Consider the following 27,319-nt stretch of genomic DNA (forward strand, 5'->3'; position numbering starts at 1 on the left):
CACACAACACGCAAATCAGCACATAGGAACTAGCAGAACGATAGGAAACACATATAACACAATACCCAGAATGCACCTGGCTTACAACCCCAGCCAGGTCATTACACTATCAAGTTCAAAGAGAACGTGCTGATTATGCTGCAGAACACTCTGGAGAGCAGCAGTAGGGGTTGTATGAACTAGCAGTGTTTCCCCTAGTAATTTTTCCAGCTGTGGTGGAGGTGGTGTTGGCGGCGGGGGGGGGGGGGGGGGGGGGGGGATGACACGCCTCACCTTTATGTTAATATTGTTTTATTTGATGCACTCCACTTTGAACTGCACCAATCCAGCGACTGCTGCATTTTAATAACTAGTATTAAAGGTGAGTACACCAATATTTGCACAAGAATAATTTCTATTTTAAACTCTCAGTGACACACTTTGCAGGGTGGATTTGGCATTTAATTTTTCTTGGCGTCTGGAAAAACATCTTCTTTTTCCCCCTTTATTTGACTCTCTGCCCCCTTTATTTTGGTCCAAGATCATTACTGGGCTGGCCTTATTAAAAACGTTCTACACCCCTGCTTAGTAGACTTAATGAAGTATTTTTAAGCCAGTATAAAAATGACAGAAACACAAATTTACATATTTGGCATTACTGACCAATATTTTTTATTTAATTTATTTGTTAAGAACATCAAGATGCATTACAGTGAACATTATAATAAGCTGGGCGGACACTGTGCGACTTTTTCACTCGTAACACAGCTTCAGCTCAAACTGTACGACTTCAGCGCAGGGTAATCTCACGAGTCATGTGCTCACTGTACGTCTGGTAGCAACACGTCGGACCTAAAAATATGTAAAAAATAGCATTTTTTACACAACACGTCAGACTTTTTTGTCTTGTTTTGCCTGTTGTCCTTCGGGAGTGCTGCAGTATGGGGCGCCATTTGTAAAGTCAAACAGTCATAATCTAACAGCAATATTTTTGGTTATTTAGCATATCATAAGAGAAAAAATTGGGAGTTCACTTTTTCGAAGTCATATTTTCACCATGTTATTCATACATTTATAAATGTTAAAGTTTCCAAATAAATATTTAGTTAGCAAGCTAAATATTTCATTTGTAGTTAAATATTTATTTTGCCAACTAAATATTTAGGTCTGATCTAAATATTTAGTTTGTAAAATAAATATTTAATTCACTAACTAAATATTTAATTTACAAATTAAATTTTTATTTTGGAACTAAATATTTAATTTGTAAATTAAATATTAATTTGTAAATTAAATATTTATTTTCCTAAATAAATATTTAGATCCCAGCTATATATTTATTGTGGAGTTAAATATTTAGTTTGCAAAATCAGTATTTGGGAAATAAATATTTAAGTCTGACCCAAAAATATAAAATATAGTGTGGAGCTAAATAACATTATGGAAAATAAATATTTAGCTGGTACTTAAACATTTAGCTAATATGCAAATTTGCTTGCCAATTAGCGAAAGTTGGTTACCAAAATAAAAGCTGGATCTCGCTAACCTCTTTATAAACTCTTGCTCCGCACCAGAACTAGTTTTATCCCCGGTTCTATTCTTCTGAACATGTCCAACGTGTTGGCTGAATAATAGAACCGGAGATAAAACAAGTTCTGGTTCGGAGCAAAAGTTTATAAAGAGGTTGGCGAGATCCAGCTTTTATTTTGGTAACCAACTTTAGCTTATTGGCAAGTGAATTTGCATATTAGCTAAATGTTTAAGTACCAGCTAAATATTTATTTTCCACTATGTTATTTAGCTCCACACTATATTTTATATTTTTGGGTCAGACTTAAATATTCATTTCCCAAATACTGATTTTGCAAACTAAATATTTAGCTCTAAAATAAATATTTAGGTGGGATCTAAATATTTATTTTGGAAAATAAATATTTAATTTACAAATTAAATATTTAGTTCCAAAATAAAAAATTTTATTGGTAAATTAAATATTTAGTTAGTGAATTAAATATTTATTTTACAAACTAAATATTTAGATCAGACCTAAATATTTAGTTTGCAAAATAAATATTTAACTACAAATGAAATATTTAGCTTGCTAACTAAATATTTATTTGGAAACTTTAACATTTATAAATGTATGAATAACATGGTGAAAATATGACTTCATAAAAGTGAACTCCCAATTCTTTCTCTTATGATATGCTAAATAACCAAAACTATTGCTGTTAGATTATGACTGTTTGACTTTACAAATGGCACCCCATACTGCAGGAGGACACACAGGGATTTATGGGGGTTGGATGAGGAAACGAAATAAAGAAAGTAAATCTGTGTTTTGTGATCAGTTTAATTTGACATGAACACGACAAACACGCTTTCTTGACAATCATTGTGAGTAAAAAATCGTGTAGAAATAAAAACGAACAACGTGTGTTATTAGGGAAATAGTGGGTGAGCGGAGTTGATGCAGGATTGCGGATGCGCCGTGAGCGGTTCTGGTACTTTTTGGGTCGCAGCCGCTCGCTGCGCTGCTTCAACCCTCATGAGGAACGGGATAAATATCAAACACTCCAGAAGTCCGTGCGAGCTCATGATTGCTGATCGGTAGCTGGTCACGTGGTGTTAATCGCCTCTCGTAACCCCCTGTACACTGCACGACGCTCAACGCTAAACTCGCCCCGATCTTGTGGATTCTCGCACGAGTGGAAAATCTGCTCACAAAAGTGAAAAAGTCACACAGTGTCCGCCCGGCTTTACTGTCTGTGTGTGTGCGTGCGTTGATGCCTGGGCCGAGCTGACAGAGCTCCCGGCTGCAGTTTTGTGTGTAGGGAGGGCGGGCGCTCTATCTGACTGGCCAATCACAGAGCGTGAAGACAGTCAGTTACCCAATGAGGATTTCATTCAGCACGATTACAGTTATTTACGAGTTTTACACTCGTTTCTTGCTCGTATTCGTCAAAAATGCTTTATCCGTAAGCTCATAGCTGTAACCACCCTGCCCAGCCTCCTCCTCCTTGCTACCTGCCGGCTGTGATTACAAGCAAAACACCGTAGTTCCCGCTGCTTCTTCGGGAAACGGCGCAAAAAAAAAACATCAATAAAACTTGGGATGTTGTAGGCATGGCGGTGAGATTTCAGCCGTGGCGGGCCGCCACGGCAACGCCTATGTAAGGGAAACCCTGAACTAGTCAATTTCACTATAGTGACTTTTTATGCCTGTCGTCGACTAGTCGCTGTCACGTGATAATGACCAGCAAGATGCAGCCCTCGGAAAAGACAGCAGCCTGCTGTCAGCAGGTGACAAGCTCCTGCGCTCGGTGGGGGTGTGGGGGGGCAACGCGCTGTGCCAGACCGTAGGTACTGATACGCGATCATTCATGTCGGTTCATTTCCTTTAATGTTTTCTTTCTTTTATTTGCGCCTGATGTGTATCGCTGTTGTGGAGCGGGGGCGCTCCACCTTGTCCTCCGACGCACAGATCACTGATACGGCCGCCAAACAGCGATCGCTCCGGCCGGTAGATCTGCCTCCTGCGCACGGCCACAGTAACAATCAGGTGTCGCCACCTCAAAAACTAATTTAACACGCGATCGTTCATGTCAGTTCATTTCCTTTAATGTTTTCTGTCTTTTATTTGTGCCTGATGTGTTTCGCTGCATGCTGTGGAGCGGGGCGCTGCGCGCATCACCTTGTCCTCCGACGCACTGATCACTGATACGGCCGCCAAACAGCGAGCGCTCCGCTGTTTTTGCGGTCGGTAGATCTTTTAGAACTGCAGTTCAAAGGTAACTCATGAGGTGAATATATATGAACCCAGGTAGCAGTTTTTCTTTAGGATTGAGAGGAGATGCAGGAAGATAATAAACAGGCAGGACAGAAAAATATTCAAATAAAAACAAGTTAGTTTTTGTACCTGCTGTTGCAACAAACAGACACCATTGAAGGTCATCAGAAGTGAGGAACAGAAAATGAAATAATTATTTTAATGTTTAGAGCAGCAGGAACTCCGAGAGGCTGCAGGCGCATCAGTGAGTTTGCGGCCGCTGCGCAGGGGGAGGGGGGAGAGAGCTGAAGCAGGGGGAGGGGGTAGATGGCTGAAGCAGAAACTACCGTTGTTAAAAGAAATGTGTTTAACTTTGAAAATGTGGGCGCAATTTTAATTGTCAAAAACTCCAGCGAACCATTAGTTCATTTTGCTCAAATAGAAATAGAGGCCTGCCTCTAATACTGGCCCTCCTTCCAATAAAGGCCTGGAGCTTGATGAGCTTGAGTCAAATACAGGCCCGGGCCTGTATTAGAGGATTTACGGTATACATCTTGAATGAAGGTGCATTGAGACTGGCCAGAAGAATCTGGAATGACCTTAGAGCGGAGGCTGACATCCACGATCCGGGAGAAAGCCATAGGCAGTTCCGCTATGCAGCATACAGGAACTTTATTGTGTGGCAGTATGGCCTTCTGGGACCTGGTATTAGAATTGTTATACCTTCATGTTGTGTGTGGAAAATTAGAGATTGTTTCCCAGATCCAAATGGACAGTATGCAGGCTTTCTTCCATCAAGAGTGTAAAACATTTGTTGATGCCTAATAAATCTTTTTGTAATTTACCTAAAAAAAAGAGACCTCAAGAGCTTTACTTGCACACTCATAACCTGATTAATTACACGGTTGTATTCTGACACTTCAAATATGTAATATTTACAGGTTTTAATAAAAAAAAGTCTTCCAGGGTTTGTTAGGTGTTCAAACACAACTTTATTTACATTTATAAATACATAAACAATTTACCTCAGCAAAAATTCATTTAAAAAATGTATGCGGAAATATAAACAAATGATTGATTTTTTTTATTAGCCCTTACGTATAAAATCAATGTTTTATGAATGGCATACATCCACCAGAAAATGTTTGATATGGCACATTATGTACAGCTGAAATAGAAGCACAGATTTGGTACCCTTTAGATGTAGGTACAGTTGTAAACATCAAGTTGTCTCTCCTCGTCACCCACAGCATTTGACATCTCACGTGTGAGAAGGTTGACCTGTAGAAACAAAGAAAGTAGGTTGGCAGCATTTCTAGATATAAAATTTTATCTATTTTCTAAGTAAACGTGTCCCATGTAACAGCTGCTTACACAGAGAAGGATTTCATTTAACATACAATACCATTCACCAAGCCCTCGGCTAGCTTTCTTTTCCTTCAGTTCTTGTACTGTTGGGACGGGGCCACCAGACAACAGCCCAAGCCTTCGTGGATCATCAGGTGCAAGAGCCTGTGTTTCTGCCATTCCCCTAGGAGCCAACATTCTGGAATGGAGAATGGCACACTGCAGATCTGGAATGTACTTGTAGGTTTTGGGTTTAATGATGGTGTATAGCCGCCACATCTGGGATCTTTTGTTAAAAATCCTGCCATACCTAGGAGTACATACAAACACTTAAAAAATAGATGTAGCTGGAGGAATCACATTCTGTACTATATTTGTGCCACAAGTAATGATGTTTAAAATCTTCCTTACAGTGAAAACAAATAGACTTTATTATTGCTGGTAGACTGTGATAAGAAACATACTGATGTGAGCCATCTGCTTTGGTTAGTTCTCCACGGTGTAGGTGGTAGTTATAATCCAGCCCTGCCAACTTGGTCCGAGCGGAGTACACTGGTGGTGTGAAGGAGAAACGCTTGGAGGCATACATAAGAATGTGGTTATGAAACGACTCCAGGTCTGAGGTAGATCTATTAAAAACAAGGTAAAAAGGATAAATATACTAAAATTTTATAAAAAAGAGCATTTGGCTGATGTAGACAGTGATTTAGAATACAAATACATATGTTTATACCTGAACGACAGATACTTTGGTATGTTTTTCAACCAGCGTTCATCAAAAACTATCTTCTGGAGTCTTGTTAGTGCAACAGAGCTCTTTGGAATCCATTCTTTATCCCTATCTTCCTCCAATGGACCATGTCGACAGGCCCCGAAGTACCACTGATGTTCATCCGTCACATGATGCAGAATTCCAGTCCATAGATCCTGTAATACAATTGATAAGGTTAGTGAATCATGTTCTCTATGAAATTATTAGAAACACAACATTTCCACAATTTCTTATAATTTATATCTAGGAAATAAAACTTACAATGAAAGCTTCAAAAGATGTGGCTTCCTTACAGCAGTACCAAAAGTGGTTGCAAATGTCTCTGTTCCAAATCAGAAGCAGGGCACAGTCCTTCTCTCGTCCAGCCTGAAAAAATAAAGAGTATAGGAATGAAATAATTCGTATCTTACCAGAATAAAAGAAGAGCAGGAACAGCACACACACAGCTTGAATCTTTTTACAGAGGTTCTTTGCACCGTGCCAGATATCCAGGCTGTGTTTAACGCCACAGTTTTTGTATTGCCCATTGTCTGTAAAACATCCGATCAGAAATCTTATTATTAAAACATCAGTAATATGTATAATGTATTAAACATCATTAATACATCGGTATTTTTATGTGAATAATATTGGTAACAGACACTTACTAAAAAGTGCTGATATTTGAATGTTGGCGTCTGTGCAAAACTCTGACATTCCCCAGCTTTGGACAGAGCGTATCCATGGTCTCCATGAATGTCGCCTTTTCCATAGCTACAGAGTTCCCTCCAACCTGTCTTTTGTCCATGTTGATAATCGAAACTATACTTTTGGTGTCTTTCTCCATAGCAGTGTATGTGCAAAACTCAGCACAGAACCCAGGACTGTCCATCCGGGCATCACCTTCCAATGACAAATGGAATACACTAGATCAAACTTTATATGACAATGCCAACAGATAAATGCTTTTTTAAAATATAAGTAGCAGTCATCTAATTTACTAACCGAGTAGAACAACAGAGTCCTTTGAAGTCAACTTGCTGATGATATTGCTAATATCCATCTTCCAAAAGTCTTCTATGTTAGACAGACAAAATCTGGTTTTTATTTTGTAGAAGATGTTTCGGTTAATTATCCCTATGTTCATAAACTTGTGGAGCAGAGCGATTTTGTTGAAGTTGTTCCCAGACAGGAGGATGTTTACACCTAACATAAAATCCCCAGCAAGCATTCCATACTTGAAATGTCGCTGTGAAGTCCATTTCCAAACTGTGTGACCATGAGGACATATCTACAGGTGCTGGCCAGTAAATTAGAATATCATCAAAAGGTTGAAAATATTTCAGTAATTCCATTCAAAACGTGAAACTTGTACATTATATTCATGCAATGCACACAGACCAATGTATTTCCGATGTTTATTACGTTTAATTTTGATATTTATAGGTGACAACCAATGAAAACATCAAATCTGGTATCTCAGAAAATTAGAATATTCTAAAGGCCAATGAAAAAATGTTTGTTTCTCTAATGTTGGCCAACTGAAAAGAATGAACATGAAAAGAATGTGCATGTATAGCACTCAATACTTAGTCGGGGCTCCTTTTGCCTCAATAACTGCAGTAATGCGGCGTGGCATGGACTCGATCAGTCTGTGGCACTGCTCAGGTGTTATGAGAGCCCAGGTTGCTCTGATAGTCGTCTTCAGCTCCTCTGCATTGTTGGGTCTAGCGTATTGCATCCTCCGCTTCACAATACCCCATAGATTTTCTATGGGGTTAAGGTCAGGTGAGTTTGCTGGCCAATCAAGGACAGGGATACCATGGTCCTTGAACCAGGTGCTGGTGGTTTTGGCACTGTGTGCAGGTGCCAAGTCCTGTTGAAAGGTGAAGTCTGCATCCCCATAAAGTTGGTCAGCAGCAGGAAGCATGATGTGCTCTAAAACTTCCTGGTAGACGGCTGCATTGACCCTGGACCTCAGGAAACAGAGTGGGCCAACACCGGCAGATGACATGGCACCCCACACCATCACTGACGGTGGAAACTTTACACTGGACCTCATGCAACGTGGATTCTGTGCTTCTCCGCTCTTCCTCCAGACTCTGGGTCCTTGATTTCCAAAGGAAATGCAGAACTTGCTTTCATCAGAAAACATAACTTTGGACCACTCAGCATCAGTCCAGTCCTTTTTGTCCTTGGCCCAGGCGAGACGCTTCTTGCGCTGTTTCATGTTCAAGAGTGGCTTGACACACGGAATGCGACACCTGAATCCCATGTCTTTCATGAGTCTCCTCGTGGTGGTTCTTGAAGCGCTGACTCCAGCTGCAGTCCACTCTTTGTGGATCTCCCCCACATTTTTGAATGGGTTTGTCGTCACAATTCTCTGCAGGGTGCGGTTATCCCTAGAGCTTGTACACTTTTTTCTACCACATTTTTTCCGTCCCTTCGCCTGTCTGTTAATGTGCTTGGACACAGAGCTCTGCGAACAGCCAGCTTCTTTAGCAATCACCTTTTGTGTCTTGCCCTCCTTGTGCAAGGTGTCAATGATTGTCTTTTGGACAGCTGTTAATTCAGAAGTCTTCCCCATGATTGTGGTGCCTTCAAAACAAGACTGAGGGACCTTTTAAAGGCCTTTGCAGGTGTTTTGAGTAAATCAGCTGATTAGAGTGGCAGCAGGTGTCTTCTATATTCAGCCTTTTCAGAATATTCTAATTTTTTGAGATACCAAATTTGGAGTTTTCATTAGTTGTCACTTATGAATATCAAATTTAAATGTAATGAACATTGGAAATACATTGGTCTGTGTGCATTGCATGAATATAATGTACAAGTTTCACGTTTTGAATGGAATTACTGAAATATTTTCAACCTTTTGATGATATTCTAATTTACTGGCCAGCACCTGTATAAGAGAGAATCTGTTTGGAAAGAGTATAGAAAATCTGACTATAGAAATAACTGTCAGCTGTTAATGATAACATGTCAGAAAAACTCACCCATTCTGCAACGATTGCAGAGCACCTTGATTTTACTGACACCTCAAATGGCCTAATAGCATTACAGGGTGCCTTTGTGATGGAATCCTTCATAGTCCATCTTTCTATTGGTAGAATAAGGAAGTCCAGCAGCTGCTTTATAATGTCATGATAGACTATGGACGCGGGCTGGACGATTACATCTTCTTCTCTGAAGACTGTTGTTGCATCTGGTGGAGTGGCAAATTTCTGGCTTTCACATTCATTGTCTTCTGGGTCATCATGCACAGTCTGATCAAGGCCAATCACCGGGCAATCCTCTAAGGACATTCCGTTTCGGAGTGTTACACCAGACCTGTAAATATAAAGAAAAAATATTAACACATCACCTGGAGAACAACACATTCTTCCAGTCACTCAAACTGGCAGCTTTTCACACGTTCCAATGGTTCAGCATGTGATGAACCTGAACAATACTGAGCTTTTACTATTCAATAGGATGTTGGTGACAGACATCCCATCTCCATGTGTTTGGGACACAGCCTGGAATGTGAAACTAAAGCCTGATTCATGCTTTTCCGTCAGCTTCACAAGGGACAGACGTCTACTGGAGAGTGTTGCAAAGCACTTCCCCACCAGGACAGCAGAGGGCGTAGCACTGTTCTGTGGTATCCTGTCATGTATCCGGTCCAAGACAGCGTGTTTATATTGAGTTTTTTGTATATAAGAGACTTTTTAACATAGACAAATTTGTCTCTCATCCTCCTCCACCTCTTCATGCGCTCGCCACCTCTAAACCCACGTTTCCTGTCATTTCCCTCCACAAATAAAACGCTTGCTGCTTGCAGAAAGGCATTTTTGAAAAAAAAAAATGTTTACCTATATAACATTCATATGAAACTGTTCTAATACAACAATGTACCTTCCATTAATAAATTATGAAATAACAATAATACAATTACCTAAAGAAAAATGCCACAATCCAGGTCTTCTGCTTCTTCTTCAGCTGGGATTTCGTCCTCTGAAAAAGCTAACTCATCGTTCTCATCTGACGATGACAGTGAATGTATCTCTGTATCAGGAGTCCAAGTAGCAACCAATGTGTCATCCCAGTCAATTCTAATGAAAGACATGGACCAAACAACAGAACTGATTTTTTACTATTGTATACTATCAAGACAAACATATTTTTCCCATCAACAACATGCCACAGGACATTGCTCCAGACAAAAATAACATGTGCACACAACCATAAGCCTCCATAGCATTAAAACTTACACAGAATTTTGTCGATTGTTGTAGGTATCCTCATCTATGTTGACTGTATGTACAATAGCTGAGGCCCTAGGAAAAATATTCTTTTGGTCATAATTTAATCATAAAATAGGTGATCTACAAAGTAACTACCCCGTACTATATACACTGATCTTACCTTTCTTTCTCTTGAGGAATAGTTTCTTCATCACAACTGGCCATTTGTTGAACCCCCTCGACAGAGAAATCAGCTTCTCTGTAATTCACACACACACACAAACACACACACACACACACACACACACACACACACAAATAAATACACATGATAATTGGTATGCCCTTTTCAAATCAACATTCTTACGCACAAGCACCACTCAGTTTGTTTGCTGGGAACTTACCGATCCAACAGTGAATCCTGAATTGTCGATACATCTGGAGGCTTTGGTCTTGACCACTGAGTGTGAGTCAGCGGAGTGGAGGTGATGTTATCATAGCTGTAGCAAATATAGAATTTAAAAAAATATTAGTTCTTTGTTTATACAAAATCCAAATATAACAAATATTTCATATGGATGTCCACAAATGTTTTTTAAAGTATATTCTTCTGAAGGTCATCCAGCTCTACATTTGAAACTACCTCTAATAAATGTATGCTATACTAAATATGACATTCCCTTACGTGTTTTACTTTATTGTTTGATTCATGCATCAGGACAATGTCTTTAATGTCTCCGCTCAAAGATGAGTTCAGATTCAGATGCAGCAGTCCCCTGTCCGCATGTAAAAAAATAAACTAAACTAAACGGTGCTTTGCGGATTGATGAGCCGACTGTTTCCACTACACTCTCGAAGGATTCAGGATACAGACGGTGGAACGGTCGGAAGGATTCTGTGTCTGCAAAGCGCATCTCTTTGGATAGATAGGCATAAAATCCTAGACTGCTCCGTCTTTGCAGCCACCTACACATACTTTACGGAACTTGAAATGACGATCGCGGCGACGCATCACCAATAAAACAAGTAGAAGCATTTCCTCTGTTTACAGCTCTCTCGTCATTTGTTTATTTTTTCACATGCAGACCGAGCGCTGCCATGTTGGAATCACGTGAGCAGAGAACGCGCTTTGTTTGGCCAGTAGAATATTTCAGAAGCTGATGTGCGCAAACAAATAAAAAACTGGTTTTATTTTCATACAGTTCTTCTAGCAGTAATCTCAAATGCATTCCTCCAAATAACATGCCGAGCATGCCGAACTTTAGCTTACCTGTCGAGCAGAAAACAGGCAACCGCAGCGTCTGTGGACAGCCCAACCGTCTCCTTCAGCGAACACCAACGTTGAAAAAAGTCTCCTAAAAACACTCTGGTCTTATTTCTCACTTCAGAGGCCTTTCTCTTCTTTTCGTAGACTTCGAACACACCTTTTCTCTTGGGACTCTCAGCCATTTACAAAAGAACCCGTTGAGATAAAAGTGCGCAACCCGTTGAGAAAAAGAGTGCGCATGCGCAAGGAGAAAACTGACCCAGGGCCGAGCACGTACGACAGACTCACGCTCACCAGAATGACTGACAGTTATGCGGACCAATGGTTGACCTGATCCACCCGGAAGTAAAAGATCGATTGCTATACCTTTAAGTCCTTCCCTCTAACATGTCAAAATCTAATTCGTTAGAATAAGATTATCGGCAGTCTCTTAAAACCTAACTCCTCAGTTTAAATTCAGTTCTTGAGCTCACCAAATTCTCTCCGTGGAAACGAGAGTCCAGAGGATCGAGTCGGTCGTTTGAAACCTCTACTAAAGCTTTTCTGTCATGCCGATAGAATTGCTTCAACAGAAACGCCATCTGCAGCAAAGCTGACGCTACGAGATTCCTTAAGAATCTGCTCAGACGCAAACCAATTCCACACCTGTGTGCCTGCGGCAACTCTAGGACCAGAGAGTCTGTACCACTGGTCTCCCCTACCGGACCAAGTACCCAGAGGCTGATCAACATCCTCCTTTGACCTCCGGATCTGAACAGAGGGTCGTCTGAACGGTGAAGTAGAACACAGATTGCGTCTGAATGCCTCTTTTAAGAAATAATTTAGCTTAACTGCAAACCAAATTCTTTCACCCAGAACGTGTTTTTCTCTCTCTAAGATAAAACCTTCTGAGACCTACATTCACACATTCAAACACACACACACACTTCACGTTTAGTTTCATCCAGACACAGATTGCTTTAATATCAAGTTTTAATACCAAAGCTTTTATAAATTCTCATTTATGAATTGTCTTTTAAATTGTCATCTTTAAATTGTTAGTAATAAATTAAACTCTGTAAACCTGAATCTTCGTTGAAATAAAACACAGAGTGGTGTATATTGATCACTGAAAGAGCAAAGATCTCTTTAGATCTTCTGAATTAATAAATAAACTTTTGCTATTAATTTAAATCTCTTAAATTAAATATTAATCTTTTGATTAAATAAAAACCAAGCCAGTTGGTGTATGAATTTCTATTGATTATATAAATATCTGTTGATATATATATATATATATATATATATATATATATATATATATATATATATATATATATATATATATATATATATATATATATATATATATATATATATATATATTAGGGCTGCAACAAACGATTATTTGGATAATCGATGAATCGGATGGGGTCTCGACACGATTAATCGATTAATCGGATTACATGGGGAAATTTTTAAAAACTGCTAGGGAAACGTTATTTCTCTCCTTCCTTCACTTTATTTAACACAACATTATTAGAAAACAGTTCAATAGCAGAAAAACAACATGCCATCACCTAAATTGTCTTATAAGGTGTATAGACAGAGACCCTAAGCTACATCTATCTGTGACCTAAAATGCTTGGTCCAATTAAACAGCTTAAGGGCAATTCTCATCTGTTTTGTTTGATCTCATCTGTAGACATTTATTATAACTGGGGATGTCAAACAACTAATTTTTAAATGTAATTAAACATAGGCTGTGAATTAATCAAAATTGATCACTATTTCAAAAAATGACTGAAAAAATAAGTTGTCACACACTCAATGGAAACTTTCAGAGAATCCACAAATAGTGGCTTTCAAATGGTTTTGTTACTTTCTGCAAGTTTAGAAAAGAAGCAGATGAGACAGCATGTCTGATAATTTAGTTTTTCATCTGATAATATTAGAACATGTCAGTAATGCCTGAGGGGCTTTTATAAACACTGTATAACTAACACTACTGGAGAGGGTATGAATTACACAGAGGCTTCTGGGGAGCCCAGTTATGGGGGGGGGCATTTTGCCTTGGCCCCCAAAATGTCTTGAAACGGCCCTGGGTGTGTGACTGAGTGTTGAAGGTGACCTGAATAGTATCACATTTATAAATACTACATGTGTGTAACTTATTGTTTTATACAGGTAAAAACGTGTAGTGGAGATAAATCTATCTACATTTTACTTTTCAACACTTTGTTTTGTTTTGTTGTTTTTATTGAACTAGTTTCCTGTCCTGTCTGTCTCTCATCTTCCTGCATCTCCTCTTAATTCTCCAGAAAATCTGCTGCCTGGATTCTTACTTTTTCACCTCATCAGTTACTTTTAAACAGATCAAAGGGATCTCCTGACCGCAAAGCGCAGAGCGCATTTTCGATGCTGCGTGAGGTGAAATCACCGCAGCACAGGTGATGAGCTCCGCAGTAGCAGAGCGCTGCAGGCACAAATAAGACAGAAAATAGAGAACATGTGCGGACATGAACGATCGTGTGCTAATTATAGTTTTTTGGTTGCGCCACTTTGAGAATGGACCGTGCGCTGGAAGCAGCTGCCTGGATCGCTGCGCAACAATGCGCTGTGCCGCTCTCTGCTCAAAAGAGTCCAAAAATGATATAATATAGAAAACTTTTTTCCGGTTCCCCTGGATGAGTAGGATATACAGCTCCCCCATAATTCGATCCCTGCTCCTGGATGAAAAGCCGGACATTTTCATCAATACAAGAACCCGCAGTCCGGACGCGCCGGACAGAGAGTGAAAAGTGGACACGTCCGGGGAAAACGGAACGTACGGTCACCATAGTCCTCATAAAGCGGGAAATTATAGATACAGTATTTTGCTCGTGCCCTGGGCCCTTTAGAGTTCGTGGGCCCTGGGCAATTGCCCAGTTAATCCGGCCTTGGGCGGAACCGGTTCGCAGCAGCGCGAGTCCCCCCGCTCATCTAATAAGCGTTGCGCTCACGACTTTAGACTCTTTTTTTACGAGCTTAGGGCATGTCTAGCCTGTGTAATAATCCGGGACTTGGATGAATCACTTTTGAAAAGTTTTTAATTTACCCAGACACAGAGTTCTCTCCTTCCTCGCTGCTGATCCCGACATGCTTGCGTTTAAGACGCTGCATCATCCCGTGCCATGCTAAGTCTGACCTAAACGTTGCAGGTAACGCATGTCTTCGCCTGATTTAACTGAAAATGCTCCCAAACTTAAAAAGCTTTTACTTTTTTGACTCTCGCTGCTTCTGCAATGTTCCTCTTCCAAACAACTGCCGGCTCTCCCTCGCGCTGATCTGTCTGCGCGCAACGGCGGGCGGGAAGGGGGGGCGCTTTTGGAAGAGTTGTGCGACACAACGAATCGATGACGCAATTCGTTGCCAACGCTTTTAGTAATCGATTTTCATCAAATTTATTGATTCGTTGTTGCAGCCCTATTTCAGAGGAAAGAAAAGCAGATGGCCGGAATTGGAAAACATTCTTGAAGACTGGGTGAACACACAAAGAGCAGACGGCCGAGGTGTTTCCACTGTGCAGATCATTACTAACCAGGCATGTTTTGTGTGCAGTTTTTATTTTCTAATCATCCAGGGCTTATCAATGCTGTGTCAGCGCTGTTCTTTTCTTCTAAACATGAGAATTACCAGTAATAACGTGTCAGTTTTGTTTTTATTTTATAACCATCCAGAAACATGAATGCTATCAGTGCTGTTTTCTTTTCTAAACTTGCAGGCACGTTCACCCGTGTTTAAAATTTGTTTTGTTGAATTAAAACAACAACGAAAAACCTGCGTGTAGCATCTTTCTTTCTAACTATCTTATGTTATGGCCATACATGCACTGTGCGCTGGAGACGTGCATGTGGCTGCTGCGCAGCGGCTTGTATTTGAGTGCGGCGTGTGTTTGTAGAAAACCTTTTTTTTATGTTGGTGCGGCTTATATTGAGGTGCGCTCTATAGTCCGGAAATTACGGTATATTCCGTTTGGATGCCATCTCTCCACCTCCGTCTACCTGTTTGTCGGAGCATTTATCCACTGGCTGCTGCTGTCTTTCATTGCAGAAATGCGCACGGTGTCAGATAACTCGTCCTTTTTCTCAATCCTCTCCTCTGCCTGAGCTGATGCTGATGGTGCTGTACAAGCGGCGCACCTCATGGCAGTGCTGCACCTTTAGCGCAATGCGGCCCTTCATGGAGCACGTGCCAGACTGTGGATGACTGGTGTTTGAGGACAAACAGATAATTTTTTTGAAATCTCTGAGATTCTGACTAATGAATACCCTGAAAAATGTACCGGTATGCACTGTGCCCTAGACCAAAGTGCGGGTATGCTGAAAGGTCATAATTAGTAATGGCAGTGGTACCGGCCCAAAGCACTGCTCTCTATCCCCAAAGGATTTGAGTCTGATAATCGGATCATCAGCACCGCATCATCATGATCAGTTCCTGACAGCCACCTTTTCTCCCTCCCCAACCCTCCCTGCGCACCCAGCCGCTGCACAATAATTCAACTGACCCAAGATCTCCACCTTAAACCAGACTGAACATGCATCTGTTGCCAGAGCTTTTTTTTTCAGTTTCTTTTTTTCTGCTCCACTTTTCCTGGCCCATCTCAATCCATTTTGCCTCAGGGGCTAAAGGTTCAGTGATGTGGTAGTGCGCTCTGGGGAGGGGGTCTTTCCAGCGCTTTGTCAGAGGAAACGCTGGACAGTTTTGTCCTGGTGAGACTCTTTATAAAGTTTTCTCCTTGGTGAGGCCCACAAACAATTTATGGATCTTTTGGAGATTAATTTGAATCTTTACTAATTGCTCAGTTTAGACGGGGGTCTTTCCTTCTGCCTTTAAAGGGGCAGTGGTGAGGCCCCTATTGAAGAAAAGCAATTATTTTAGACCGGTATCTAACTTACTCTTTTTAAGTTAAATTTTAGAAAAGCTTGTTTTAGGGTGAACCACAGCATGGAGACGGCCCTTCTGAAGATTTTAAATAAAATTATGATGAACAGAGAGCGACAGTGCTGGTTCTACTGGAACCAAGTACTGCTTTTGATACTGTAGACCACACTATTCTTTTAACATGTCTAAAAGAAATTGGCCACTGTGGTACTGTTCACAGATGGTTCACATCTTACCTCACAGACAGGACTTTTATGGTAAGTTTAGATACCTGTTCCTCTAGGGTTCATAGGATTACATGTGGTGTGCCTCAGGGTTCAGTTTTAAGCCCAGTGCTTTTTAACCTTTATATGCTTCCTCTTGGTGGTGTCATCAGGAGACATGGAGTCAACTTTCACAGTTATGCTAATGATACGCGGTTGTGCATCTCCGTGTCTCCTGATGACACACGGCCAAAGGCTGCACTTTTTAACTGCAATTTAGACATCAAATCCTGGATGGCAGAAAACTTTCTCCAGCTCAACCAGGTTCTGAGGCTCAGAGAGAGAAAATTTTGGATGTTTTGCTGCCGTTTCCTAAAGCATTGACTTGCAGTGAAAAGAAAGGTTTGCTATTCACCTTCTACACCTTGGATTTCACCTACAACACCAGCAGCGCTGTCACATCCAGAAGTTCTCAGATGACTTGGCTGTGTGTTGGTGGGGAATGACCTGAAGTACAGGTCAGTCATCGTAGACTTTATTGACTGGTGTTTGCTTGAACACCAGTAAGACAAAGGAGATGGTGATTGACTTCCAGAGAAACACTACTCCTCAGTCACCAGTAAACATCCAGGATGCAGACATTTAGGTGGTGAATACCTTTAAGTACCGGGGTGTTCACCTGAGCAGTAAACTAAACTGGTCCAACAACACAGATGCTCTGTATAAGAAGGGCCAAAGCCGCCTCCACGTCCTGAGGAGGCTGAGGTTCTTCAAAGTTAATTCCCAGCTGCCAACTACATTCAGTAGAGGAGATGTGTGAAAGGAGGATGATGGTGAAGATGACCTCCATCTTAAAAAACCTCTCACCCACTGCATTCCACTGTGGAGGCCTTGGACAGCTCCTTCGGTGGCAGACTGAGACATCCAAGATGTAAAACAGAACACTACCATAGGTCATTCATCCCCTCTGCAGTAAACGTGTATAATGGCTCTGTTACACAATGACATCAATGCAATATTCAGAATGTGTTCAATACTTGTGCACTGATGTATGTCAGTGTCCTTTATGATGCATATTTCTGGAAACCCAGGTTTTTATTTTATTTGTTGATTTTAGTGGTTGAAGGTTACAATAATAGCTTCTTTTTCTCTAAGTGTATGTTCTGTTGTAAGGAGTGATTTTCCCCACTGTGGTGTAGCGTTTTTTAATTACATTTAAAAATTAGTTGTTTGACATCCCCAGTTATAATAAATGTCTACAGATGAGATCAAACAAAACAGATGAGAATTGCCCTTAAGCTGTTTAATTGGACCAAGCATTTTAGGTCACAGATAGATGTAGCTTAGGGTCTCTGTCTATACACCTTATAAGACAATTTAGGTGATGGCATGTTGTTTTTCTGCTATTGAACTGTTTTCTAATAATGTTGTGTTAAATAAAGTGAAGGAAGGAGAGAAATAACGTTTCCCTAGCAGCTTTTAAAAATTTACCCATGTAATCCGATTAATTGATTAATCGTGTCGAGACCCCATCCGATTCATCGATTATCCAAATAATCGTTTGTTGCAGCCCTACTCTGAAAGATTTTGTAGTTTTTTTTACATTGACTGAGTTCTTCCTGCTGCCGCCTCCAACGTCGCATCATTGATTCATTTATGCCAAGCTCCCGTGCAGTGGCTCTGTTTCCTTGTTTGATGGCCAGAACGATCGCTTTTAACTTGAAAGCTGCAGCATATGCATTCCTCCGCGTGTTTTCCATGACGAGGGTATGTCTGATGTGTAAACGTGCCGCTTTAAATCAAAGAGCGTCTTCTTCCGTGCATAACGTTTTGCCGTGCCTGTCTCACTTTACTGCTGGAGAGTGCCTCTAGTGGTTGTTGGCCAACAAAAATCTACACATGAGCCGCACCATGATGTTGGCCGCTAGCTTAAAAGCACAGGGAAACAATAGCGGCTTGTAGGCCAGAAATTAGGGTAGATCGTGAGCAAACACAAGAAAAAATCATAACAGGAGTGTGCTTCATTTGAAAGTGGGCGTGATGTTGCAAACAACTTTGTAGTAATAAACATACAACTGCTGCTGCATGAGACAGAGGAGGAGAGTGAATTATGAGTGGAATGGAAAATTTATTTTACAACAGCCTGATGATCATTTATGAAATCTCTTGTCAAATGCATAAACCTTCACCTCTGGCTTATACTGTCTTTGGTTCATAGCCTTTCAATCTATAGTTTTACTATTGGTGTGTATATGAATAATATTCAGGAAAACATCCATATCTATTGACTGTCTATCTGTCTATTAGGGCTGTCAAAAATAATGAGTCAACAACGTTAATTCGTTTTTGGTCGTTAATTACGTCAATTTTTAACGCATTCGACGCATGCGCAGTGTGACGAATCATTTGTTAGGAAAGTGTTCGGGGAGTTAAGGTGAGATGGAGCAGGGTGGACCTATGGATGGATTCAGATATAAAAAGAATAATGATGGTACAGTTAACAAGTGCAAGGTTTTTTGCCAGATTTGTAATAAGGAGTTTCAAAGCTGTTCAAACTGTTCAAGCTTGTGGTACCATGTCAGTGCCAGACTATGCTGGATTTTCCCAGGCCATTAACAAAATCAACTTCAGTTAAGTTGACCAACATAATAGCAAAATGGATTGCAAAGGATTGTAGACCCATTAGCCTTGTGAAAGACCCGGGCTTCGTGGACGTTTTGCAAGTCAAGACTCATCCTAAAAGCCACCGTCAAGATCCACAGTTATGACGAAAATCCACGAGCCCTATGAAAATGAAAAAGAAAAAAGGAAAGAGGTCTTGGCTCAAGTAAAGCATATCGTCCTGACAGGAGACCATTGGAAATCCGTGAGTAACAACAATTACCTCGGAGTAATGGCACATTACATCAGTGATGCATGGGAACTGAAGTCTTTTGCTCTGACTATATTAAAAACCGAGGAGCGTCATTTTGCGGATGCTTGTAAAGAACAGTTCCTGTCTGTGGCACGTAAGTGGGACATAGAGGGGAAAACGACAACTATTGGAACTGACAGTGCACGCAACATGGTTGCCGCAATTCCGACTTACACCATATGAACACATGAACTGTGTCGCTCACATGGTGCAGAGAAGTGTCACAGCAAGTCTTGCTGACAGCGGCTTTGTGAATGCTTTGGTCAAGGCTCGCAAAGTTGTCGGTCAGTTTAAAAACAGCCCAGCAAATTCTGCGGAGCTTCAAGCACAACAAGCCAGCCTGGGAAAGAAGCAAGAGCCATTGATCCAGGATGTTCCAACACGTTGGAATTCGACGCTGGAAATGGTCAAGCGCTTGAGCAGCAATAAAGAGGCTGTCATCGCAGCCCTAGACAATCAGGAGCACACACTCGTTTTGCCGACCGCAGCAGAGTGGGATAAACTGCAGAGGCTGGAGACACTTCTAGAGCCATGCAGGTAAATCAGTCTGTAGCCCATCAAATAATATTGCCCTGATTATTTTCTGTAATAAATTAAACCAATTTAAATATCTATAACATGTATGTATGTAAAAAATAATGATGAATATGTTGCTAACCTCTGTTTCTCTCTCTCTCTCTCTCTCTCTCTCTCTCTCTCTCTCTCTCTCTCTCGTTCTCTCTCCTCTCTCTCATTCTCTCTCTCTCTCTGTCTGTCTGTCTGTCTGTCTGTCTGTCTCTCTCTCTCTCTCCCTCTCTCTCTCTGTGTGTGTGTGTGTGTGTGTGTGTGTGTGTGTGTGTGTGTGTGTGTGTGTAGGTATGCAACTGAGCTCCTGGGTGGGGAGGCCTATGTCTCCTGTTCTGTGGTACTACCTTCTCTCTGCCACTTCCGTCTCAAGATGGAAGCCTGTGATGAGGACCATGGACATGTGGTGCAATTCAAGACCAAGTTAAAGGAGGAGCTAGCATCCCGTCAAGAACAGCTCAACAATGCATGGCTCCAGATTGCTACTGTATTGGATCCTCCTTTCAAAGACTTAAAATGCCTGCCCAAGACAGACAGGGAAGAGGTGTGGAACACACTTGAAGAAATGCTGCAACAAGAATCACCCAGAAAGTCTTCACAGACACATGATGATGGGCCACCCGGTAAGAAAATCTGTCTTCTGCAAATGAGCTCGGATACAGAATCAGAAGATGAAGAGGTCCAACCTGCCATACACAGGTACAGAGCAGAGCCCACTGTTAAATTGGTGGACTGCCCCTTGAGGCTGAAGTGTAAACTCCCCTCAGAAGAAATGTGGAATGCTGCTGTCGCCATGGAAACTCTTTCTCCCTATCCCAGCTTGGGCGAGACTGTGACCGGTGAAGGCCGTGGAACCGTATCTAGGGTCAATGTGCTCTCTAACCCAATAATCTCCCTCCCCTGTCCAAACGGAGGTGGTGAGCGCTGCTGCCCCTCGGGGATGCTTGCGGCTGCTCACTCTGAAGTGAGGAGAGTCCCAGAACCCTTCCTCCCCACCAAGTGGAGACTTATGTTGTGTATCGTCTGAAGTCTGTGTGCACATCTGTCTGAGGTGTTTTTTTGCATAGCAAAGCTATCCTCTCTGTCGGGGGTAACTCTGAAGTGCCTTTTTCCCCCTCCCCCTGACTCTATCCTCATATAAACCCTCTCAATTTATAACGGTAGCGCGACTCATGTTGCGAATGACCACAGTCCCCAATTCTTGTCATGTGTCTACGTATGTATATTTGTCTGATCTTGGAATTGTCTGTACTGAAACAATTGCCCCTCGGGCAATCAATTTCCCTCTGGGATTAATAAAGTATTATGGGCTGTATGGTGGCGCAGTGGTTAGCACTGTTGCCTCGCAGCACGAAGGTTGCAGGTTTGAAACTCGGCTGCGGCCTTTCTGCGTGGAGTTGCGTGTTCTCCCCATGCATGCATGGTTTCCTCCGAGTACTCCAGTTTCCCCCACAGATCACAACATGCCCTACAGGTTAAAAATACTAAGTCGCTTTGGATAAAAGCATCTGCCAAATAAATAAACATAAACATTATTGAATTGAATTGAGGTGGTGGGCATCTCATTCAGGAGCCTATGAGAAGCTGGCCTCACTAGCTCAGAAATATCTAGCCACTCCTGCAACCACTGTTCCCTGTGAACGACTTTTCTCAGTTACAGGTCACATTGTGAACAAGAACAGGTCAGCTTTACTTTCGAAAAACGTCAACAAGTTAGTTTGCCTCAGCAACTGGCTGAAAGATGAAAAAGCTCAGTAGATTTGAAAGGTGATGTGCAAACAAAAAGACGAGTTTCAGTGCAGCATGTTATAGTAGTTAGGCTTGCTTGAGCAACTGGATTAGTGAATATAAGGTCGAATATTGTTCTTTTTATTTAATTAAAAAAGTTTTATTGAAAATATTTTTTTCAACACAAAAAAGCAACGGATGACTCAAATTGTGTATGATAAAAATGTGGTAGGCTACAGTTAAGCTTTGACTACATTTATTGCTTTCTGTTCTATTGAATACTGTATTGTACATCCTGGTTAATAAGAATGCCAAAAAGGAAGCGGTGGGACATTGCAAAGACAAATATTAGGGTGTGTAGTATGTTTCAGTTCGATTTAAACCACCATTATTTGGCTGTGTTAACAAACAGACATAATATGAAAACTGTGTATCTGTATCCTGTTATTTATCTTTTGGTATGCATTTCAGAAAAAAACTGGTTAGGATCATCAATATATACATATATGGACAATGGGTTTCCATAGGCTCCAATAACACGTTTTTGAGGAGAAATGGGAGGTGGCCACCACCGCCATTTTGACCGTGTCACAGGTTCCGTCAAGCCCAGACAATTCCACCAAAGGGAAGAGAGGTGGAGCTGAGGGTGGGGCTGTAAGGCTGGGATCAATTGACGATACCCGGTCGAACTAGCTACAAATTAACCTGAAGCTAACCCAAAGCTAACGCGGAGGTAGGAGCTAAGCTAACGGAGGTAGCAACCTAGCTGCAACCGGAGTTAACTGTGCACAACACCAGATTTTCTGAGTCAGAGATACGCCGGGCTGACCGCTGGGTAAAACCGGGTGGAACACAGAGGTCTCCGAGACCTCCACAAGCCTGCAGCCGCACAGCAGAGAAGCGCCGCAGCAATCTGAGATGCGCAGAGCTGCCGCTGGGGAGAACTGGGTGGAAAACATCGGTTTCCATCCCAGAGCTCCATAAGCCGGCAGCCCGCGAAGCAGACAGGAGACGCGGCGATCAGAGATGTGCCGAGCTGTGGGTGGAAAACAGAGGTCTCCCGAGAGCTTCACAAGCCGATAGTGGGAACCCAGCTCCACCAACATGTTATATTTCAACCCATTTTCTAAAGTGCAGTGTTATGTTAAATGCACTGGGTTTTACCCTATTACATTTAAATTTCATGGTTAAACAGTACATGTTAAAATCGAAGCTCAGCTGGACCCAAAATACATAAATATAATTTTACTTACCGAAAAAAATGAAGTGGAGACTCCGTGGACGCTCTATTAGTGCAATTAATGCCACAGCAAGTCATTTTGTCCAACAATTGCACAAATAATGTCTAAAAAAGAACGCACAAATGCTACAACTAATGGTCTAAGGTGAGAGACTGAAAATGGCGGAACAGTTTTCAGGCGAGGCCGAGGCTCAGACTGAGGCCTTTCCCCGGAGCTAGCTCTGCGGTCACGTGGGTCTGATGCTCATTAATTATACAGAATTTTGGACTTTTAATACACTTAAACAGAAGAGTGAGAAAAAAATTCACCCCCCTCAGAGTTGTCATGAGTGTAAACTAGATAATTTAAACCAAAAACATGTTCTGGTACCAGGTTGTAAACATGTTTATTTTTGCTGTGAAATTGGTATTTTTAACATGGGAGTCAATGAGGATTTGCTCGCTTCTGACACCTGCCCCCAGTGGATGAGGGTGGAACTGCAATTTATTTCACTTCCGCATTGGCCTCAGTTTCTGTCCCGCATTGTGGCGGCTCGGTTGGGATTCTGGTGTGGTTTCAAATATAAATATATATATATATATATATATAGTATAATGTCAGTTGTTGTAGTCGTATTTACAGTAATTTCATTTAGACCAAAATAATCTGCTTGTATGATGGATTTCTGGTCAGGGTCAATGCTTTAGAAGTTAACCCATCAACTAGGGCTGGGCGATATGGCCTAAAATCCTGGCCAGTGTTATGGCCCTCGCCTCTGGAACGAGCTGCCAGAGGACCTCAGGGCCGCAGAGAACGTTCATGTTTTTAAGTCAAGACTCAACACCCATCTTTTTAGGTTAGCTTTTATCTAAATATTTTCTACAGTTTAATTTCTCGTTTTACATGATTATATTTTATTACTTGCTTTGCATGTTCTATATAATTATACTTTAGCACAGTTTTATTATTTAAATTATTATTTTACTGTCTATATCATTTTATTTATTACTTATTTTCTAATTTTTGTCATTTATATTAGCTCTTTTATTACATTTTTACTCATCTTAATCCAGTGTTTCCTCTGTGGGGGCCCTCTGCCCCGGGAGCGGTGGTCGACTGTAGCTTCCTGGGCGCTCTATAGGTGGGGGTCTATGCTCCCCCTCCACTGAGCGCCCTGACTTAGTGTGGAACACCTGATGCTGCCGGGGCAGACGGCTCCTCTGATGGCGTTTCCTTGCGTTACCATACTTGGCTCATCTGGACTCAGCCTAATATAATTTTTACTTGTGTGTGTGAGTCTGTGTGTGTGCGTGTGCTTGCATATGTTTGTAAATGTTTTTAACCTGTTATGCATTTTGTAAAGCACTTTGAATCACACTTTGTTTGAAAAGCGCTTTAGAAATAAAATTTGATTGATTGATTGAAAATCAATATCACGATATATTGAGGATTTCACCTCGATAACGATAAATGGACAATAACTACAGGTATGCGCATAAAACAAAAGTTGTCCACTAGATGGGGCTGCCAAATGTAACACGTTGAGTCACATTTCTACGTGACTCAAGGTGGTAGAGCTTCTTAAAGGTAACGTTGCCAACCTGCACACATCTTTTCATTTTTTTATTATCAAATTTATTGATGGGAAAAATGATTTCGATATAAGTCAGAAATTTCGATAACGATAATTTTTCGGTTTATTTCCCAGCCTTACCATCAACATATGAAAAATGGACATTACCCCCCATTGCTCTCCCTGTTAGTTGCTGCTGCTGCTGACTGAAGCATCACAAAACCGAGGCTCATCTATGGCCACTGGATTGGCTGGCATACCTGCTGAACACCTAAGGTATGCTAGCAGTAGTTAGCACCACTCCTTGCTATATGCATTTCATAATTTCTTGCTCATGGATGTTTTCCTGATTCAGTGCTAGCTGTTCTGTTGGTCCCAGTGATGAAAGACAAGGGTGGGAGAGGTGGTAGCATGGACACCTATAGGCCCATTGCTCTGTCTAGCACTCTCTCAAAAGTCTTGGAAAGAACTCTGCTGGACAGAATTAATGACACCTTAAAAATCACAGCCAATCAGTTTGGGTTTGAGTCTGAGCGTGGTACAAACATGTGTATATATGCCCTAAAGGAGATTGCGACCAAATATAGAAACCAGAACTCCTCAGTCTCTATGTACTCCATTCCAGCATTTCATTCATTGTCTCAGTTATCTTGTTTCAACCATCATTCATCATCATTTGTTCATTATTGTTCCTAACCCTCAGCCCACGTCTGCCTGCTGCCCGTCCGCCCTGCGCTCCCACCGCTCACCTTTCCTGAAGTCCTGGACAATAACCCGTTCGACTCTTCAAGCCACCACCCTGCCTACAAGCTCACCACCTCCTCAGATCTGACTCCTTCCCTCCCCCTCCAGCCCTCAGCTACCAACAATACAGTAAGCCACAACTCTCCTTCACATCAGCTACCAGTCTGCAGCCAGTTAATTCTCTCATTTCCATAATCTCTCGAGCCCGAGACCATCGCCACACGTTGTGTTCTCCCTCAGTTTTCCTTAAATAAACCCTGTTTGCTTTGATTTCCTGCGTCCGAGACTGATTCTCCGTGTCCTGGGTCAAAAACTAACCCCAACATGTCAACTATTCATAAAGCTGCTGCAAAGAGGTGTTCCAAGATACATTGTACACATCCTGGTTTATTGGTATGGAAAGCAAATGTTACACATAAAATGAGGTAACAGTATGTCAGAGCCATTTAAGGTCAGTAATGAAGTCAGACAAGGAGGCGTTCTATCCCCTCTTCTTTTTAACCTGTACATGGATGATTTATCAGTGAGGTTAAAGGTCAGCAGGACTGGTTGTGCAGCGGGTGGTGTCATAAATCATCTGATGTATGAGGATGATTTAGTGCTTCTAAGTTCGAGCACTGCTGGTCTACAGCAGCTACTAGATATCTGCTCTGACTATGAAGTAGAACACAACATTGTGTATAATGCAGCTAAAAGTGTGGTTATGATTTGCTGGGCCGAGGAGGACAAGCAAATGAAGTTTCCAGAGTTTTATCTGTCAGACTCTGTGATTAGTGTCACCAAGAATGTTAAACATCTTGGTCATATCATCACTGAGGACATGAGAGATGATGTCATGTACAGGCAGTGCTGTATGTTATACGCTCAGAGAAATACACTCGCTCCTAAGTTTGGGTCTTGTTCTGATAAAGTAAAGATAACCTTGTTTAAGGCTTATTTACATATCTGAAAGGTGGCAGCCCTACCGGTGTCCATGCTGTCCAGGTCCAGGTGGTGAAGAACACACGATGAATCAGTCCCAGCTGATGGATGATCCTGAAGTGGTAGCAGGGTTTCTTTAGCCGTGTTTAGCTAACAGCTGCAATAGAAAAAAAGCAGGAGAGCTGATTAAGATGCTGCTTCAGAACAACGCAGGAGATTAAAGATCCAACGCTTGGGTTCTGATCAGCTGAGGACAGATCCAGTCTGGAAAAGAGGACCTTTGGTCACCAGAGTTCACGGAGTAGAGCTAACCGCTTTTTCCTCCAGAGTCACATTCAGACTCGGGGCTTTTCCTTCGGAGAGTGTGAGCAGGATGGCTCAGAGAGCGAGCAGCGATCCTGCATCATGACCAACTCAGAAGAGCGAGTCTGATAGAGGGAACCTCTTCAATCTGATGAAAGCAGCAAAACGAGCGCGTTTCTCAGAGAGGCCAAAGGAACAGCAGCAGATCCAGAGGGCAGGAAGTCTAGAGAAAAGCTTTTCTGACCCACAACCTGATTCTGGAGCTCCGATTGTCACGAAGACCGCAGAATATCTTCTCTGGTTCTGGAAAGAACTCCACCAAGTTGTTGAGGAGGAGAAGAAAGTTTCCACAGCCTGGTGAGAAGATTTCTGCAGCAGCAGTTAGTCGCTTTAGCTGATCAACTCTCCCAGAGACTGAAGTGAAGACATTTTTACTGCAGAGCCTCAAATATTCTCCTCACACACCAGAACAACAACAAGCTAGCTCTGCTAGCAGCTTCATGTTTCTGCTTCTTCTTGTGGTCGGTGACCAGCGTAAAGGTGCACTAGCGCCACCTGCTGGAGCAGAATAAAACACACCTGTGTGTTCAGAATGGGACTAATAAACACACATAACATCTGTTATATTTTTATTATTTTAGGTGGTCTCTTCAAAAGCCACGAAAAACAAGTAAAATTATTTTTTCTTTATGATGTTTTTTAATCTAAATCTGACCAGTTTTATTCTTTATGAACTTCAAACAAACTAAAAAATCTTACTTTCTATAAAGAATGTGATAGAAACTTTTGATGTTGTTACTTTTATTTTTAGCAGCTCTGAGAAGCAAATAAAAAGTGTTGGGAAGGTGCTGATTTAGTCATTATAGCTTCATGTAATGCTTAATGAGACCACCAGAGGGCGACGCTCT

General features: G+C 41.6%; 2 protein-coding genes across 9 annotated transcripts in view; one reads left to right on the forward strand and one right to left on the reverse strand.

The window, feature by feature from the left end:
* Positions 1–27,132, reverse strand: part of LOC107373224 (zinc finger protein 235-like) — a 50,405-nt gene extending 23,273 nt beyond the window's left edge. The window contains exons 1-12 of one of the 8 annotated variants that reach the window (XM_070551446.1): positions 26,153–27,131; positions 10,477–10,572; positions 10,254–10,331; positions 10,100–10,165; positions 9,784–9,940; positions 6,515–9,176; positions 6,312–6,397; positions 6,129–6,233; positions 5,829–6,022; positions 5,560–5,724; positions 5,154–5,405; positions 2,146–5,029 (exon numbers count right to left, since the gene is read on the reverse strand). In XM_070551446.1, coding sequence (XP_070407547.1) covers positions 4,855–5,029; positions 5,154–5,405; positions 5,560–5,724; positions 5,829–6,022; positions 6,129–6,233; positions 6,312–6,397; positions 6,515–6,563 — 1,026 coding nt within the window. In that variant the 5' untranslated portion in view covers positions 6,564–9,176; positions 9,784–9,940; positions 10,100–10,165; ... (1 more) ...; positions 10,477–10,572; positions 26,153–27,131 and the 3' untranslated portion in view covers positions 2,146–4,854. Of the gene's footprint in view, positions 1–2,144; positions 5,030–5,153; positions 5,406–5,559; positions 5,725–5,828; positions 6,023–6,128; positions 6,398–6,514; positions 9,177–9,783; positions 9,941–10,099; positions 10,166–10,253; positions 10,332–10,476; positions 12,540–26,152 lie in introns of those variants that run through there. The other 7 variants (XM_070551447.1, XM_070551445.1, XM_054737831.2 and 4 more) reach the window with 7 other exon arrangements.
* The window catches only part of LOC139069967 (uncharacterized), a 474,557-nt gene that overhangs the window by 237,149 nt on the left and 210,089 nt on the right, over positions 1–27,319 (forward strand). The window lies entirely within an intron of this gene.

The sequence above is a fragment of the Nothobranchius furzeri genome, chromosome 5, assembly GCF_043380555.1.
Source record: "Nothobranchius furzeri strain GRZ-AD chromosome 5, NfurGRZ-RIMD1, whole genome shotgun sequence".
NCBI classification, from domain to species: domain Eukaryota; kingdom Metazoa; phylum Chordata; class Actinopteri; order Cyprinodontiformes; family Nothobranchiidae; genus Nothobranchius; species Nothobranchius furzeri.